At 54.5% G+C, this 13393-nt stretch overlaps 4 protein-coding genes across 4 annotated transcripts; 3 read left to right on the top strand and 1 right to left on the bottom strand.

Annotated features, from left to right (window-relative positions):
* Nucleotides 1-490: 490 nt before the first annotated feature.
* PG997_000322 (WD domain-containing protein) lies at nt 491-5141 on the top strand (the record flags this gene model as incomplete). The annotated part of the gene is made up of 8 exons (XM_066804637.1): nt 491-671; nt 727-981; nt 1040-1166; nt 1225-1536; nt 1625-3488; nt 3538-3735; nt 3776-4255; nt 4341-5141. 8 exons carry the CDS (start codon nt 491-493, stop codon nt 5139-5141), a joined length of 4218 nt encoding a protein of 1405 aa, XP_066674410.1.
* Nucleotides 5142-5219: 78 nt separating this feature from the next.
* Nucleotides 5220-5798, top strand: PG997_000321 (uncharacterized protein; the record flags this gene model as incomplete). The annotated part of the gene is made up of 1 exon (XM_066804636.1): nt 5220-5798. The coding sequence occupies one exon, from the start codon at nt 5220-5222 to the stop codon at nt 5796-5798; it is 579 nt and encodes a 192-aa protein (XP_066674409.1).
* A 1572-nt stretch (nt 5799-7370) lies between these two features.
* PG997_000320 (uncharacterized protein) lies at nt 7371-8738 on the bottom strand (the record flags this gene model as incomplete). Its single annotated transcript, XM_066804635.1, has 1 exon — nt 7371-8738. One exon carries the CDS (start codon nt 8736-8738, stop codon nt 7371-7373), a length of 1368 nt encoding a protein of 455 aa, XP_066674408.1.
* Nucleotides 8739-8995: 257 nt separating this feature from the next.
* On the top strand, nt 8996-11825 carry PG997_000319 (uncharacterized protein; the record flags this gene model as incomplete). The annotated part of the gene is made up of 5 exons (XM_066804634.1): nt 8996-9449; nt 9505-10452; nt 10521-11059; nt 11171-11716; nt 11814-11825. The coding sequence occupies 5 exons, from the start codon at nt 8996-8998 to the stop codon at nt 11823-11825; spliced, it is 2499 nt and encodes an 832-aa protein (XP_066674407.1).
* Nucleotides 11826-13393: the final 1568 nt, after the last annotated feature.

The raw sequence follows: 13393 nt of genomic DNA, 5'->3' as shown, positions 1-13393 counted from the left end.
TGTCTGTTTCTTCTTTCCGTTGTTCTAATCCTCCTCTAGCACCCCAAGCGAAAGACATACTTTGCCTCTACCGACGCCGGATTCCGAGGCCGCACGTTGCCGTGCTACTTGATACGCATCTGCGATCCACCGGTTATTTTTTCTTTCTCGTCGCCTGGGCTTGCACACCTGACCCCATAAAGTCGGTACACCGACCGAACTCGAGGAGGGACTTTGCTCCCGGGAACGGGCAGTTGGGTGTAGCGTGTGATGCTCGCATCCCGTATTGTGTAGCGTCCCCGCTTCCTTAGGTCACTTCACGATACCATTCCGAAGACAAGGTCGCACGCCGGAAGGTCAGTCGCCCTATCCTGTTTGCGGGAGTTCGTCGGGGTCTATAAGAAGCCATTGGGTCGTGCCTGATGCTGGCACGCCAGATCCAGGGGCTGGGGCTTCAGTAGTATCGACTCAACATGCTTACTGTCTGGTATAGGAAAGCATTGCCGTCACCATGTCGTCCAGGAGCCATCCGTCGGTGCCGCGGCACCCCCACACATCTATCGCATCATCCGCGAAATCCTCCCAAAGGACGGGCAAGACGGTTGCAGAACCAAGAGACTTCACTTCGCCAACACCGCTTATGAAGTACTTCGAGCCATGTGCGGCAACTGCCGGCATGCTGCTATATGGACGTACGTTGGTCGATATATCCCATTAGCACGCATAGCATTACTGACAGACAGACAGAGGGCAACTCGGTTGTTGTTGCGCACCATGATAGCTTAACAATAGAAAGGCGGTTCTCCCGTCACTCGGCTGAAGTCCAGCTGCTAGCAGTCGATACCCAGAGCGATATTGGTGCTGGCCGGTTGGTCGTGAGCTACGATACCGATATGACCGCCATCGTGTGGGACTTGATGACAGGAGACGAAGTTGCGCGGTTCGCTTCATATGAGAACTTGACATGCGCTGCTTGGATGCGCAATGGCAACGTTGCCTTTGGTGGGTTTATGCTTCATACCACTTTTGAACGCCATCGGTTTACTAACACTACCATCAGGCAACACACAAGGAAATATTATCTTGTTCGAGCCTACGACATCAGAACATATATCTGCTAGGACTATCGATCAGATCTCCGTAACGGCATTGGCCCCAGCAGCAGATTGCCGGACATTCGCCATTGGGTGAGTTTTGCCCGCGAAGATTCAATGCACGGCCTGGACCGACTAATGGAATATCTAGATACCAAAATGGTTCGCTACTAATTGCGACTTTGCAACCACGCTTCACGATATTGCACAACTTGAGCACGAATAGGGCCCCGTCGCCAATTGTCAACCTCGCGTGGCATGCCTCTTCATCTCGCCAAAAGTCGGACATGCTGGCGGTGCAGACGAACGATGGCGACCTGCGGGTCTGGAGTGTGGCAAAGTCGTATAGCAGCGACGATCCCGCCAAAGTGGTCCGGATATTGAAGCGAACCGAGAACTACCAAAATGCTCCCAATTGGATGGGCTGGTCCAAGAACGGCCGCATTATCCAGTTTTCTGAAAGGTTTGCCCGATCCTCCATTGCACATGTGCCACGGCATATACGCGCGCGCTTACAACTAGGAACCTGTCTGGCTAATACTTCCCTACAGCGAAACCCTCTCATGGGATGTCCGAACAAAACACGTCACCTATGACAGCATACCGACACTTGAACATGTGAGGGGGCTTGCTGTCTACGGCCCGGGTGCGACCTTGTTCACGCTCGGCGCCAACAACACTGTTCAGCAGTTCGACCTCAACACGCCATCGCAGATGGTCGCTAACGTACAGCACCCTGCCAATCTTTTGCCACCGTCGCCTCCAGTCTCGATCGAGGAGCAGTCCGAGCATGGCGTCGTCATCATTGCCACCGACTCGGATTCCATGTCCGCCCCTGAATCGATGTCTATCCCCATCAACTCGGAGGTCTCCGAAAGCGATGATGATCACATGTCTCCCCTGGCGAGGATTGTGCGGGGCGCAGAGGTGACCACGGAGGTTGTCGAACCGGAGAGATACATGTCGGCTAGCCCGGCTTCGAGCCGCAGCCATGCCTCCTCTACTGCCTCGAAGTCCTCTGCAGGGTCCAGCACCCGCGGCCGCCACCCGCCTTCAGTCCTCTCCCGTGGGATGACGGAGAACACTTACATTTCCGCAGGGTCTTCGCTCCGATCATCGGCTCAGCCACCACCTTTCGGTGATAAGGATGCTTACTCCATTAGCAGCATCAGTTCTGCCTCGATGACTTCTTCGTCGCGCCCGTCGCGCCATCGCCCATCCCGTCTACGAAACGAGGTACCACGAAGCCCGGATGACTCAAAGGTTCATGACTTGTTCAAGTTCACCAGGAGCCGTCTGCATGATGTCCCTTATAAGCGAGCACCACTAGTGGACCAAACACGCTTGACCAATGAGGATCTGCGGCGACAGATGCTCAGCATCATCTTCGGGTGGAACAAGGAAATCCAGGACCTCGTTCGTGATGAGTTGTCTCGTCACCCGCAAGGTTCCCCGAGCCGAATCTTATTATCCAAGTGGTTGGGAGATATCGACGCCGATGTCATGGCGGCATCGTCCGAGAACATGACCTCTTCCGATTGGATGTTGTTGGCGTTGAGCGGCATTGGTGGTCAAGCCTCGCAGCACAAGCTGGGCCGAGCTTATGTTCAGCGTCTACTGGAGAGCGGAGATGTACACGCCGCCGCGACTATTATGATTGGAATGGGTGACCACAACGATGCCATTGAGATCTACGTCTCGCACAAACGCTTTATGGAGGCTTTGATTCTGCTCTGCCTCTACTTCCCCAACGTCTGGGAACGCCAGGCTCAGATCATCAAGAAATGGGGAGAGTTTGCCGTGTTGCATGGCCAGCAGCAGCTTGCCATACGCTGCTTCGCATGCACTGGACAGGAGTCTTCCGAGCCGTGGGCCTCGCCATCGGCTGCCCAGGTCACTTTCCAGAGTCTGAACCAAAGCATTCCGGAGGTACTAAGCCCACCTTTGTCGCCCCCTGGCATCAACCGAGGACCGCAACGCAGCATTGCAAAGACCTCGGCCCTTAAGCTTATCACCAGCTTCGGAGACCAGAGCACCAAATCGAAGTTCTTCGCCGCGGGAGATGGTGGACAGACCCCGATCGCTGCAGGCGTCACCCCCATTGCCGAGTCCGCGATATCGCCTTCCGGTGGTTATGATCCTGCCACGGCCTTCATCAAGCCGTCTCAGCGAAGCGCCTTCAACACACCCAGCTCCGCGCGGGTAACCACGCCTGGTGGTTTCGGCCGCCAACGTCTGCCTTCCATCGGCGAGGTTCGCGGTGCCGAGATTCCCACACCACCAGTAGTGGAAGAGTCCAGCAGCCGGCATCATCGTGCCCATCACTCCCGCAAGTCTTCATCTGATGAGCAGCAGTACGCAGCCGGTCTGTCTCTGGGCAGAGCCGCTACTGCAAGCCCGCAGATGATGAGGGATGTTCATTCGCGACGGAAGGATCCCCCACCCCCCATCTCCATCACCTCAGTCTTTTGCTGCCTTGATGACCCAAGGCCGGACCAGCCGAAACGGGGCTCGGGACCGTGTGCCTGACGGGATTGACTTGAAGCTTCAGTCCATGGATGCCGCCATGAGTGATGTGACCTCACCGGAGCAATCGGTGGCCTCCTCCACTCGATTCCACTGGCCCACCAGACGTCGTGGTCCCGGCTCTATCGCGAGCTCAGTAACTTCGCAATCCAGCGCCGGTCGCAGCCATCACCGAGCTCATCCGCCCGTCGCAAGGGGCCTTAACGATCACATCTCCAGCCTTGATGCTGCCCAGCGCCCCCTCTAGAAGGCACCGCAGCCGCGACAACAGCCAGCACCGCAACGAGGACCACCGTGCAAGAAGCCGTGAGAGCAGCCGAAGCCGCGAGAAGTCAACACGGGACGCCTCCTCCGAGCGAGGCCGCGGGGCCGCCAGAACTTATACCCCCAAGCCGGCTAAGCGTTCCCCCACTTCTCCGATTCCCATGTCTCCCGAAGACCTCCTCAACCTGAGCACGCCGCGAAATGGCGAAGACTCGATTGTCGCCATGCACATTGACAACGGAGAGCCCTCCACGGTAAGGAAGTCGAGCCAGATTCGACGCGCCTCCCCAGGTCCCAACGCATCTCGAGCCGTACCTCGAGCCGGGATACGCGACGCCGGAGTCCGGAGCGACGACCCCTGGTTTTGGAGATCCGCGGAAGAAGTGACGATCGTGACGATGGCTCAATGATGCGGTCGCCTTCCTCGCCGCTGCCTATGTCCGCCGGTGGCCACTTTTCGGATCCGATGACGAGAAGGACTACCAAGCCGCTGTGGAGCAGCAGGAGAACTTCAGGAACAGGCACAACCGCAGCCGAGGCATGAAGGAGCCCAACTCTCCTGCAGTTTCCCGCCGCGATCGGTCCGAGAGCCGAAAGCGACGCGTCAAGACTCCCATGGAACTGGAGGCAATGGAGAACCCCGCCCCGCTGTCTTCGCAGGTTTACAAGGAGCCGGCTCGTGCGGGTGCGATGAAGTCGATCCTGACGGAGAGACAGGCCAAGAAGGAAGCCGCAGCCCGTGAGCTGGAGGAGCGCCGCCGATCCCTTGCGCTGCGCCCCATGGCTCCCGCGATCCCTCACCCGGATGAGCTCTCCCCTATTGTGTCTCGCCCGCCCACTGCCTTCGAATTGAACCAATCCCACTCCACCCCGCCTCCCCAGGATGTTCCTCAGAGAAGTGCTACTGCCGACTTCACCACCAGAAGCTCGCAGATGCGAAGCGGAAACAGGCCCTTCATCGGTCTTCCAGCCACCCCCAAGGCCATGAGGCTCCAGTTTGAGAGCGACAGCAAGGGAAAGCCCAACGTTCCGCCGATCCCGTCGCAGTGGACCAAGACTTCGCCTCCCTCCTCTGGCCAGCCGTCACCCGACAAACCCACGGCTGAGTCTCCAGCCAAGGAAGCTAAGGAGCCGTCGCCCCTGACGCTGCTTCCCTCTACCGTCTACTCCCCGCCATCGCGCCCCATGATCCAGCGATGCATGTCTGCTCCTATTGAGGATCAGCAACCACCTTCTTTCAGCCCCACTCGAGAAATGGCTCTTCGGCAAGGAAGATGAGCATCCCCGAAGCATCCATCCGGGGCATCGACGAGATGCTTGGCGGAGGTGGTCGACACTCGCGACGGGCCTCCCGGGATGACCACATCCCGCCACCGCCTCCCCACCCCCGATCCTGCGGGAGCTTCAGCACTTGGCCATGCCGCCTCCCCACCACCTGCCCCCATCCCAGGGCTGCAGCCCCAAGTCTACAACGGCGGCGGCAAGGGCACCATCGAGATCGTCATGGACGATGACGACAACAACAACAACTACACCACCAACGCCGCGCCCTCCGTCCTCCCGGCCAGCGACGCCGACGTGCCCATCATCGCGCCCCCGCAGACCCGCCACGCCCGCAGCCAGAGCGTCACCGAGAACAAGGACAACAGCATCGCTGGGCGACTCAGCCGCGCCACCGAGCGCATGCGGTCCGCCAGCCGCGGCCGCACGAACTCGGCCCTCGGCCAGCGTACCAAGTCCCCCGAGCAGACCTCCCCCTACGAGAGCGTCCTGCCTCCCGTCAGCTACAAGGGTCCCACGCCCAACAACAACGATGCCAACAACGGCCAGCCGCAGCAGCACTCCATGATTGAGCGCCACCCTCGCGAGGTCCGGGCTACGTACCACACGCGCCAGAACTCAGGCACTGGTCTTTCCCAGAGCGAGATGTTCTAGACGCAGAACTATTCTTTTTTCTTTCACTACATTCTTCTACTTCCTCTTCCTTCGCATGGCGCCGGCGTTTTTATCCTGCTCATTTATGGGATTGATACCATTTTCCTCCGTCATCCGTACAGCAGGATACCTTTTCTATACGCACACGACCAGGGAGGAGCTTGGTTCGTTCCAAGGCTCTCCCAGCATTTTATATCTTTTTTACGCTCGAAGAATGAGGAAATCATGCAGATTGTCCAACTGGCAACAGGCGGTGCAAATCTTCCATCAGTCATCATATAACGACAGCATTTGTTCATCATTGGATTTTGATCATCTTCTTCAGCATCATCGTATCTCAGTACTCATTTGATTTTTATCATCTAACGGCCGAACCAACATTCTTGCATTTTTTACTATACTTCTTCCTTCTGCTCTTCGAATTTAGAAGACACAGACACACCCACATTGTATACTTCATATACTATCCTTGACATCAATTCATGATGAAGGAAGCATGCCTTGGGGCTCGCGGCAACGCGGCAGGGAAATTTTGATGATTGATGAGACGAAACTTTTGTGCCACACGGCCTGGATGGGCGGGAACTACTAGGACCCAAGGAAAACGAAAAACACCCAATGATGGAGGGATGGATGGGATTGGAATATGGATATAGGAAGAATGTTGATTGCATACAGTTAACACAGATTGGAGAGAGAGAGAGACAGGGGGCTCGGCAAAATACATGTTTTTATACAAAACAGAGGTGGAATACCGGAGAGAGAAAAACGCAAAAGCCGGGTTGACGATGATGATGACGAGAATGTGTATGATGTCCTGGGGCATAAAGGGACTTCTTCTACAGCCAGGAGAAAGAACCCTTGGCCCAGGACGCACACATTCTCACGATATGACCAAAGAGAGAGAAGAGGGAGAAGAGTCCTAGCGGAGTTTATCCCCATCTTACAACGCTGCCTCACGGCACCTTGTCAGGTAATACCTTGAGGGTGTTTTTCTTGTTTTTGATTTTAGTTTTTGGATTGGATAGGCGCGGTAGTGGAATGAATGAAAGGAGTCTTTTATATTAAGGAACCGAGATTCTAGTTTCATGCAATGGAGTACTGTAATACGCATCGCTCGAGCGAAATCGGTCTGATCTGCAATGCAAGTGAGTGATTGAATTGATGTAGGATACTTTCGGCCGAAGTCATTCAAGATACCAAATCAGTTCTGACCGATGTGCTATTTCCTGACTGCTTGAGCACCTGGCGGAACTGTGACGATTATCGCCCGATGGGTTTCTTCACACAGACTTTCAGGGATGCTGGTCTATTCGTTAGGTTTCAAGTCGATGTAGAGCCTAAAGACGGGGATATCTAGTGTAGTTCTTTCCCGTCTTATCTCGGCCGTGATTAGTATCTTGCCGTCGCCCAATATTAAGCGATCACTTGTTCTGCCTTTATGGGCTCCGAAGTCGTCCAGACCAGTTACGATGCCCATCTGTGCCGACATCGTCGCCCACTCCTTCCCAGAGTAGAGCCGGACCCAGGGATTCGGATCCGATGAGTCGGAAGGAGTGCGGAGCCCGCAAGCTACGTAAGCGTGATCGGACGTAACCTACTCCTTATTAGTCTTGTCCTGGTCAAGACTTCGGACGAGGCTGGGGAAAAGCTTCCAGAATCCAGAGAACTCCCTCTCCCCCCCATGGTCAAGAACGCCATCCGGGCATAGTCCCAACGGGTGGTCGAAGGCAGGCGCTGCAGCACCTGCAGTGCCCGAAATAGATCATGGGTGTGCGACCGGGCCTGGATCGCGTGCTCTTCGTGTCTCTCGAGTTGCTGGCGTACCGCCGGCGTGACCTGGATGACGATGTAGGCATCTTCCTCCGCTCGCAAGAAGTAATTTGACCCCTCGCCGACGTCCACATTCCGATTATATCTTGCGTACAGGCCAGACCCGACTTTCTGCAGATGCATTCTAGTGCAGTCGAATTTGGAGGCGTTGCACTTCAGCCGTATGCTGCTCAACCCTTGGACGGGATTGACATAAAGCTCCAGGCGTCGGAAGTAGAGGCCCCTGTTCGTGAGGTTGAAGGCGGCATTGTACTGAGCCTCGTGTGCAGTGGACGTCAGATCGTGACACGACCTGAAGTCACCGGGGGCTCGTGCGAACAGATCAAGATCGAGTCCCGCCGTAGAGTCACGCTCAAAGGCAAAGATGGAAAGGTCGTTCGTTTTCATGACGATCTGCTCTTGGAGCCGGAGGAAAGCGTTGCTGCCTTCACCATAGAGCATGGGCATGTTGATGCCAAATAGGCCCAGCAGGCAATACGCCATGTCCTCTTCGCGCGTGGTTTTCCGCTCCGAGGCCCAGGCCATGCGACGCGCCACTGGAACGGCATCCACGAGGGCGCTATCAACCAAGACATCTTGATTGATGTGGGTGATGTTCGAAAGCCGGGTTGCCAGGGAAATTTTATCGCCGATCGACTTCCATTCGGCGTCGAAGAACTGCACCTTGGCCGGGGCTATGAGCTCCTGGAGACACCAGCCACGGGTAAACCATCGGCAAGACTCGAGAGTGCCGGGATCGTCGGCCAGGGAGCCGTGGAAATCGGAGAGATATACGAAGCACACGTCAGCTGTCTGGTACCATCGGTACATGCTGTTGATGGACTCGCTCAGCTCGGCGCTGCTCGTCTTGTCGATGCAGCATGTGTCAACCCAGACATGCTTGATCGAATGAGCCTTGGCTTTCTCGCATGTCTTGAAGATTTTCTTGAAGCCTGCCTTTTGCGCGAATGGGTGCTTCGAATCGCCATTAATGGCCATCATCTCCTGGAAAGTGACCTCTCCCTCCTCCCATGTGTGCGACAAGATTGCATACGGGGTTTCACTGGGAGAATAGGGTATGAATGCGGTCAGCCGAGTCGTGTCCGTTTCGACTAGTCGTATAAACATCTCGTATCGTAGGTAAACGCAGCAATAGTATGATAAAGATGATGAATGTCGATGACTTTTGAAGAGGGTAAAGTGCGATAAACGAGGAGCTGGGGCTCCTGACCCAGCTTGCCCATATTTGCTTGGAAGCAAACATTCGACCATGCAGGCACCGATCCTGTGCAGCATGGAAAAGTCAAATGGAACGCACAGCGCCAGAGTGCGAATGGGAATGTTTCCGGAGCTGGGCAATCACGGCCATGTCATGCCAAGCCAGCATGAGCATGAACTCGCGCTATAGCGTGTCTCGGGCCTATACCCATATCACAAGCGCGGTTAACGGGTGCTGTTTCGCCGTCAAGCTGTGCTCCCGCGAGCCAAACAGAGCAACACGTTTCCGCCATTTTCTTGATGGCGTCGAGAATGAACCGATTGATGTTAACCATGTGACGGAGGTCATTTTCTGGATGGCCAAGATCCAGAGGAAAAAGGGAATCGGTCCCCAGGGGTTTGGTCGTTGGACTGCCAACTTACTCCCGGACATGGTCGCCCTTCCAACGGTCGAGGAAGCTGTAGCCATGGCTCCCGAGTTGCGCGCATGCCAGTATCGTCTTTGGAAGCTGATTGATGTCTGCGACCGAAAGGAAAGCGACCTTCCGGAGATCATCAAGGCACTTCGAAAGCTTGATCGTGAGCATGATAGGCAACAGGACGACTACTTCCACCAGCAATGTTCCCCCAAACAGATGCAGAGTGGCTCACAAAGGCACAACTAACCCGGAACAAGCACACAAGGTGTGCCTGCAGAACATCCACCAGAAATGTTCTCCAACCAAATGCGATGTGCCTCATAAAGACACTACGCACCCGATACAAGCACACAAGATGTGCTCACAGAACATCCACCAACAATGTTCTCCTAACAAATGCCAAGAGACTCACAAAGACACTACGAACTTGAACCAAGCACACAAGGCATGCCCAGGCGAGAAGTGTACGAAGTTACAGTTCAACCACGAGCTTCTCATCACCGCCGTTTACCAAGGAAGAGACACGACCTGGGGATTTGAGGAGCCAGGGAGCCCGCTTAAGCTGTTGCAGCCCTCTGCCAACTACTTGGCCATCTCCCATGTATGGGCAGACGGAACAGGTGCCGGCAGCGGCGACTTTGGAAAGGTCAATAAATGTCTGTTCGACTTTTTCTGCGATTTTGCCAGAAAATGTGAGTGCGACGGAATCTGGTGGGACGTCATATCTGTGCCGCGGGAGAGTAAAGCAGGCGCCAAAGCTCTGAAGCGAATGCACCATAACTACGCGCGGGCCAAGTACACTCTTGTCCATGACAGCCATCTTCTCGAAGTTCCATGGAAGGATGACGGAACTCCTTGCCTCGAGATTGTTCTCTCGGCATGGTGTACTCGAGCATGGACTGCGCTCGAGTTGAAGGAGTCGAGACACATGGGGTTTCTCTTCAAGAATGGACAACAACGTGGCCAGCATGACGGCTTCGTCATTAAAGACCTCGATCGAGATATTCTCGCCAAGAACCCAGAGAGCGTCTTTAGGCCCCACTGGGTAGCAACAAAGTTAATCAGCCAACTTCGGAAGCCGGTGAATGACGTTGGGGACCTCCTTTCGATACTCTCGCCGCGCTCGACCTCATACGTCCGCGACCGCACCACAATTGCTGCCCTGCTGGTTGGGTTGCCAAGCTTCGATAGTACTGCTGGCGAAAGTGAGACCACTCGCGAAATCATCAAATACCTGGGTCAGATTCCTTACACATGCCTTCTTCACGGGCAGCCGACGATGAAGAACCGATGGAAGCTAGGGATGCCTTGGCTAAGATGTCCGGCAAGAGTGCTACATTGGGGGCAATCCAAGAGACATTAAGTTCGGATGACCCGAAGGAAACCGGTTCCCTCAAGTGGCTTCGCTTAAGAGGCAAGCCGACCGATCCAGCACCGATGCTGCCAGAGAACCACCAGGTAGACTCGGAAAGTTTGATTGCGGCTGTCAAGGTGCTAGCAGACAGTAGCAGGAAAAAGAAGAAGGCAGTCATAGTAGGCGGGACCCCGAAGCTGCCAGTCACCATGGCGATTGGGAAAAATGCTGCGAAATACCTGGTCTCCAAGGACATCACTCTGGAGCCACAGCAAATCGATAAGCTTCTCGAAGTGTTCTCCAAGCCGAGTGAGGTCAGCTTCATTGGTCTAACCATGCTGGCCGACATGTACACGGATAACAAGAAGTACGAAAAGGCCATCCATCTCTACAAAACGGTCAACAACCGGTATGATTACATTCCTCCGGACAAGAAAAACTTGCTAGATGCGTGGCGGGTAAAGTACTCTTTAGCAAAAGTGTACTTGACGCACAATGTGGAATTGAATTCCGCAGTAGGGCTATTGCAGGCTGTCTTGCGTGGATACAGAACCAACCAGGCCCAACAGAAAACAAACACCACGGTCAAGCGTGCCGACAAGAACGACAAGCGAGATGCCGCGATGTACCGCCTCTACCTGAATGCTAGCGCCGAGCTTTCCATGTTTTACACTCGGCAATACATGTTCCTCGAAGCTGATACAACTTACCGGGGTGCCCTGGCAGAATTCGGTACTATGCCGAGCCACAACGAGGCATTCCGGATTGGATGGGCTCAGCGCGCTACCCAGACCTTTAGAAAGAAGAGTAGTCGTGACAAGGACGCAGCAGGATGTTACGAGAGAGCGCTCAAAAGATTCAACGCTCTCTTCCATCAGAAACATCCCATCATACAGATGACACAGCTTCACTTGGGCGTCAACTATACGCTGCAAGAAAAATCCAAAGAAGCGGAACATGTGCTGAGACATGCTGAATTGGGGGTCGAACAAGACAGAGGTGGTGTTCCGGAGGGTGATCATGCGTTCCTCGGCCTTGTGAAATATCATCTGGGTAATGTATACCTGAAAGACCACAAGTTGGAAGAGGCCAAGACGAAGCTGGAAGAAGCCATGGTGCGCATTTCGCCTGAGCATAAATCAGGGAGCTGGCTGTATCTCAGCGCTATGTATACTCAGGGGCAGCTTTTCATGACTGGTCCTCCCCAAACAGGCCAAGCTTTGAAGAAGTTCAAGCTTGCAATCAAAGGAATTGACACAGACAGTGCGGCAACTCGCGATCTGCGCAGTGAGCTCTCGCGTCTGTTAGTCCAGGCCAACATCGAAACTGCATTGATATTCAAGAGCAAAGGGGACCTGGAAACGGCAATTAAGACATGCAAAGACATGCTCCGTTTTATTGGTAGTAGGAAAGACGCCAAACTCAGGGGGGATGGAAGACTGCTGCATGGAGGAAGAGTGCCGGCTGCATGCAGTGCTATCAGGCCTCTATGAATCTCGCCTCAAACAAAGAGATGGAAGGGCGCGGGAGGAAGATCTCACAGAAACCCTGATTAATGTGAGAAGAGCAAGAGTGGGTTATGCACGTCTCTGTGGGGAGCACAGTATCGAATACCTGGATTCAACAAGTCAAATGAGTTGTCTTTACCTCAAGATGGCCAATCTGAATGATGCTAAGGACCTGGGCAACGACACGGAACTGAATACAGCCAAGAAACTGATGGAAGAGGCTGTCCGTGGCTACGAGAAATCACTTGGTCCCTACCATTATCAAACTCTGAGAGCGCAGGGTCGTCTTGGCCGCATCCATATCGCTCACGGAGAACTCGACGCGGCCCTAGAGCCATGCTTGAAGTCGTATCAAGGCTTCAACCACACCCTTGGACCGGGCAACGCAGCGACGGCGGAATCAGCAGGAATACTTGGAAACTTGTATTTTGCGAAAGGGACGTTCACCAAAGCGAAAGAAATGCTCAAAGGGCTCACACATTTCTGGTCAATTCCAAAGGACACAGCAAAGAGCTGCAGCTAGAAGCTGCGAGGAAACTGGGAGAAGCATGTGCAATACTTGGTGGTGAAAATTCCCATGAAGCCGCTCGTCTGTTCGAAGACGTCTGGCACGACCTCCACGGCTCTGGAAGGCACGAGCACGAGGAGGGCTTGGAAATACTGCTCAAGCTCGGGCACATCTACATAGACAAGGAAGATTTCAACGCCGCGTCCAGATATGTCGAAATGGCCAAGAAAGGCTATGAGCGTTTGCGAACAACGAACAAAACGCTTCATATCAAGGTGCTTGAGGCAGAGTTAGCTTCGGCACGGGTAGAGCTGAGAGGGGCGTTGATGCAGCGAAGCGGTTGCAACGTATTTGGTACGAGTTGCGCGAGTGGTCGCCTACCCATATATCGACGCTCGAAGCCCAGGCTGCATACAATGAATTTGTCTTGAAACAGGGTGGGACCAGGAGGAACGCAGAGGCCGAGAACTGCCTCCAACAGGTCATACACGAATACCTACTACGGCTGACGCCCGGGCATCCCAAGACAATCCGGCTTATAGACCGTCTGGTCCAGCACTGGGAAGATACAGGGAACCATGAAGGCACCCGGGAATTGCTGAAGAAGAAACTAGAGACTTTGAAGGAGGGCTTTGGGTGGGACGAGGCGGCATTGATCATGCAATTGACAGCCCCAACGCGTCGGGTGACATTACCAGGCGGCCACAGATAACACATAGAATTAGATGTAGCGAGTTACCCCGTAGTGACGGACTAGGGGACACGAGCGCTGTAGT

This window comes from Apiospora hydei (assembly GCF_038363865.1).
Source record: "Apiospora hydei strain CBS 114990 chromosome Unknown utg000002l_segment0_segment0, whole genome shotgun sequence".
Lineage (NCBI taxonomy): Eukaryota > Fungi > Ascomycota > Sordariomycetes > Amphisphaeriales > Apiosporaceae > Apiospora > Apiospora hydei.
Note: the sequence above shows the minus strand (reverse complement) of the source record. Positions and strands in the feature narration are given on the sequence as shown.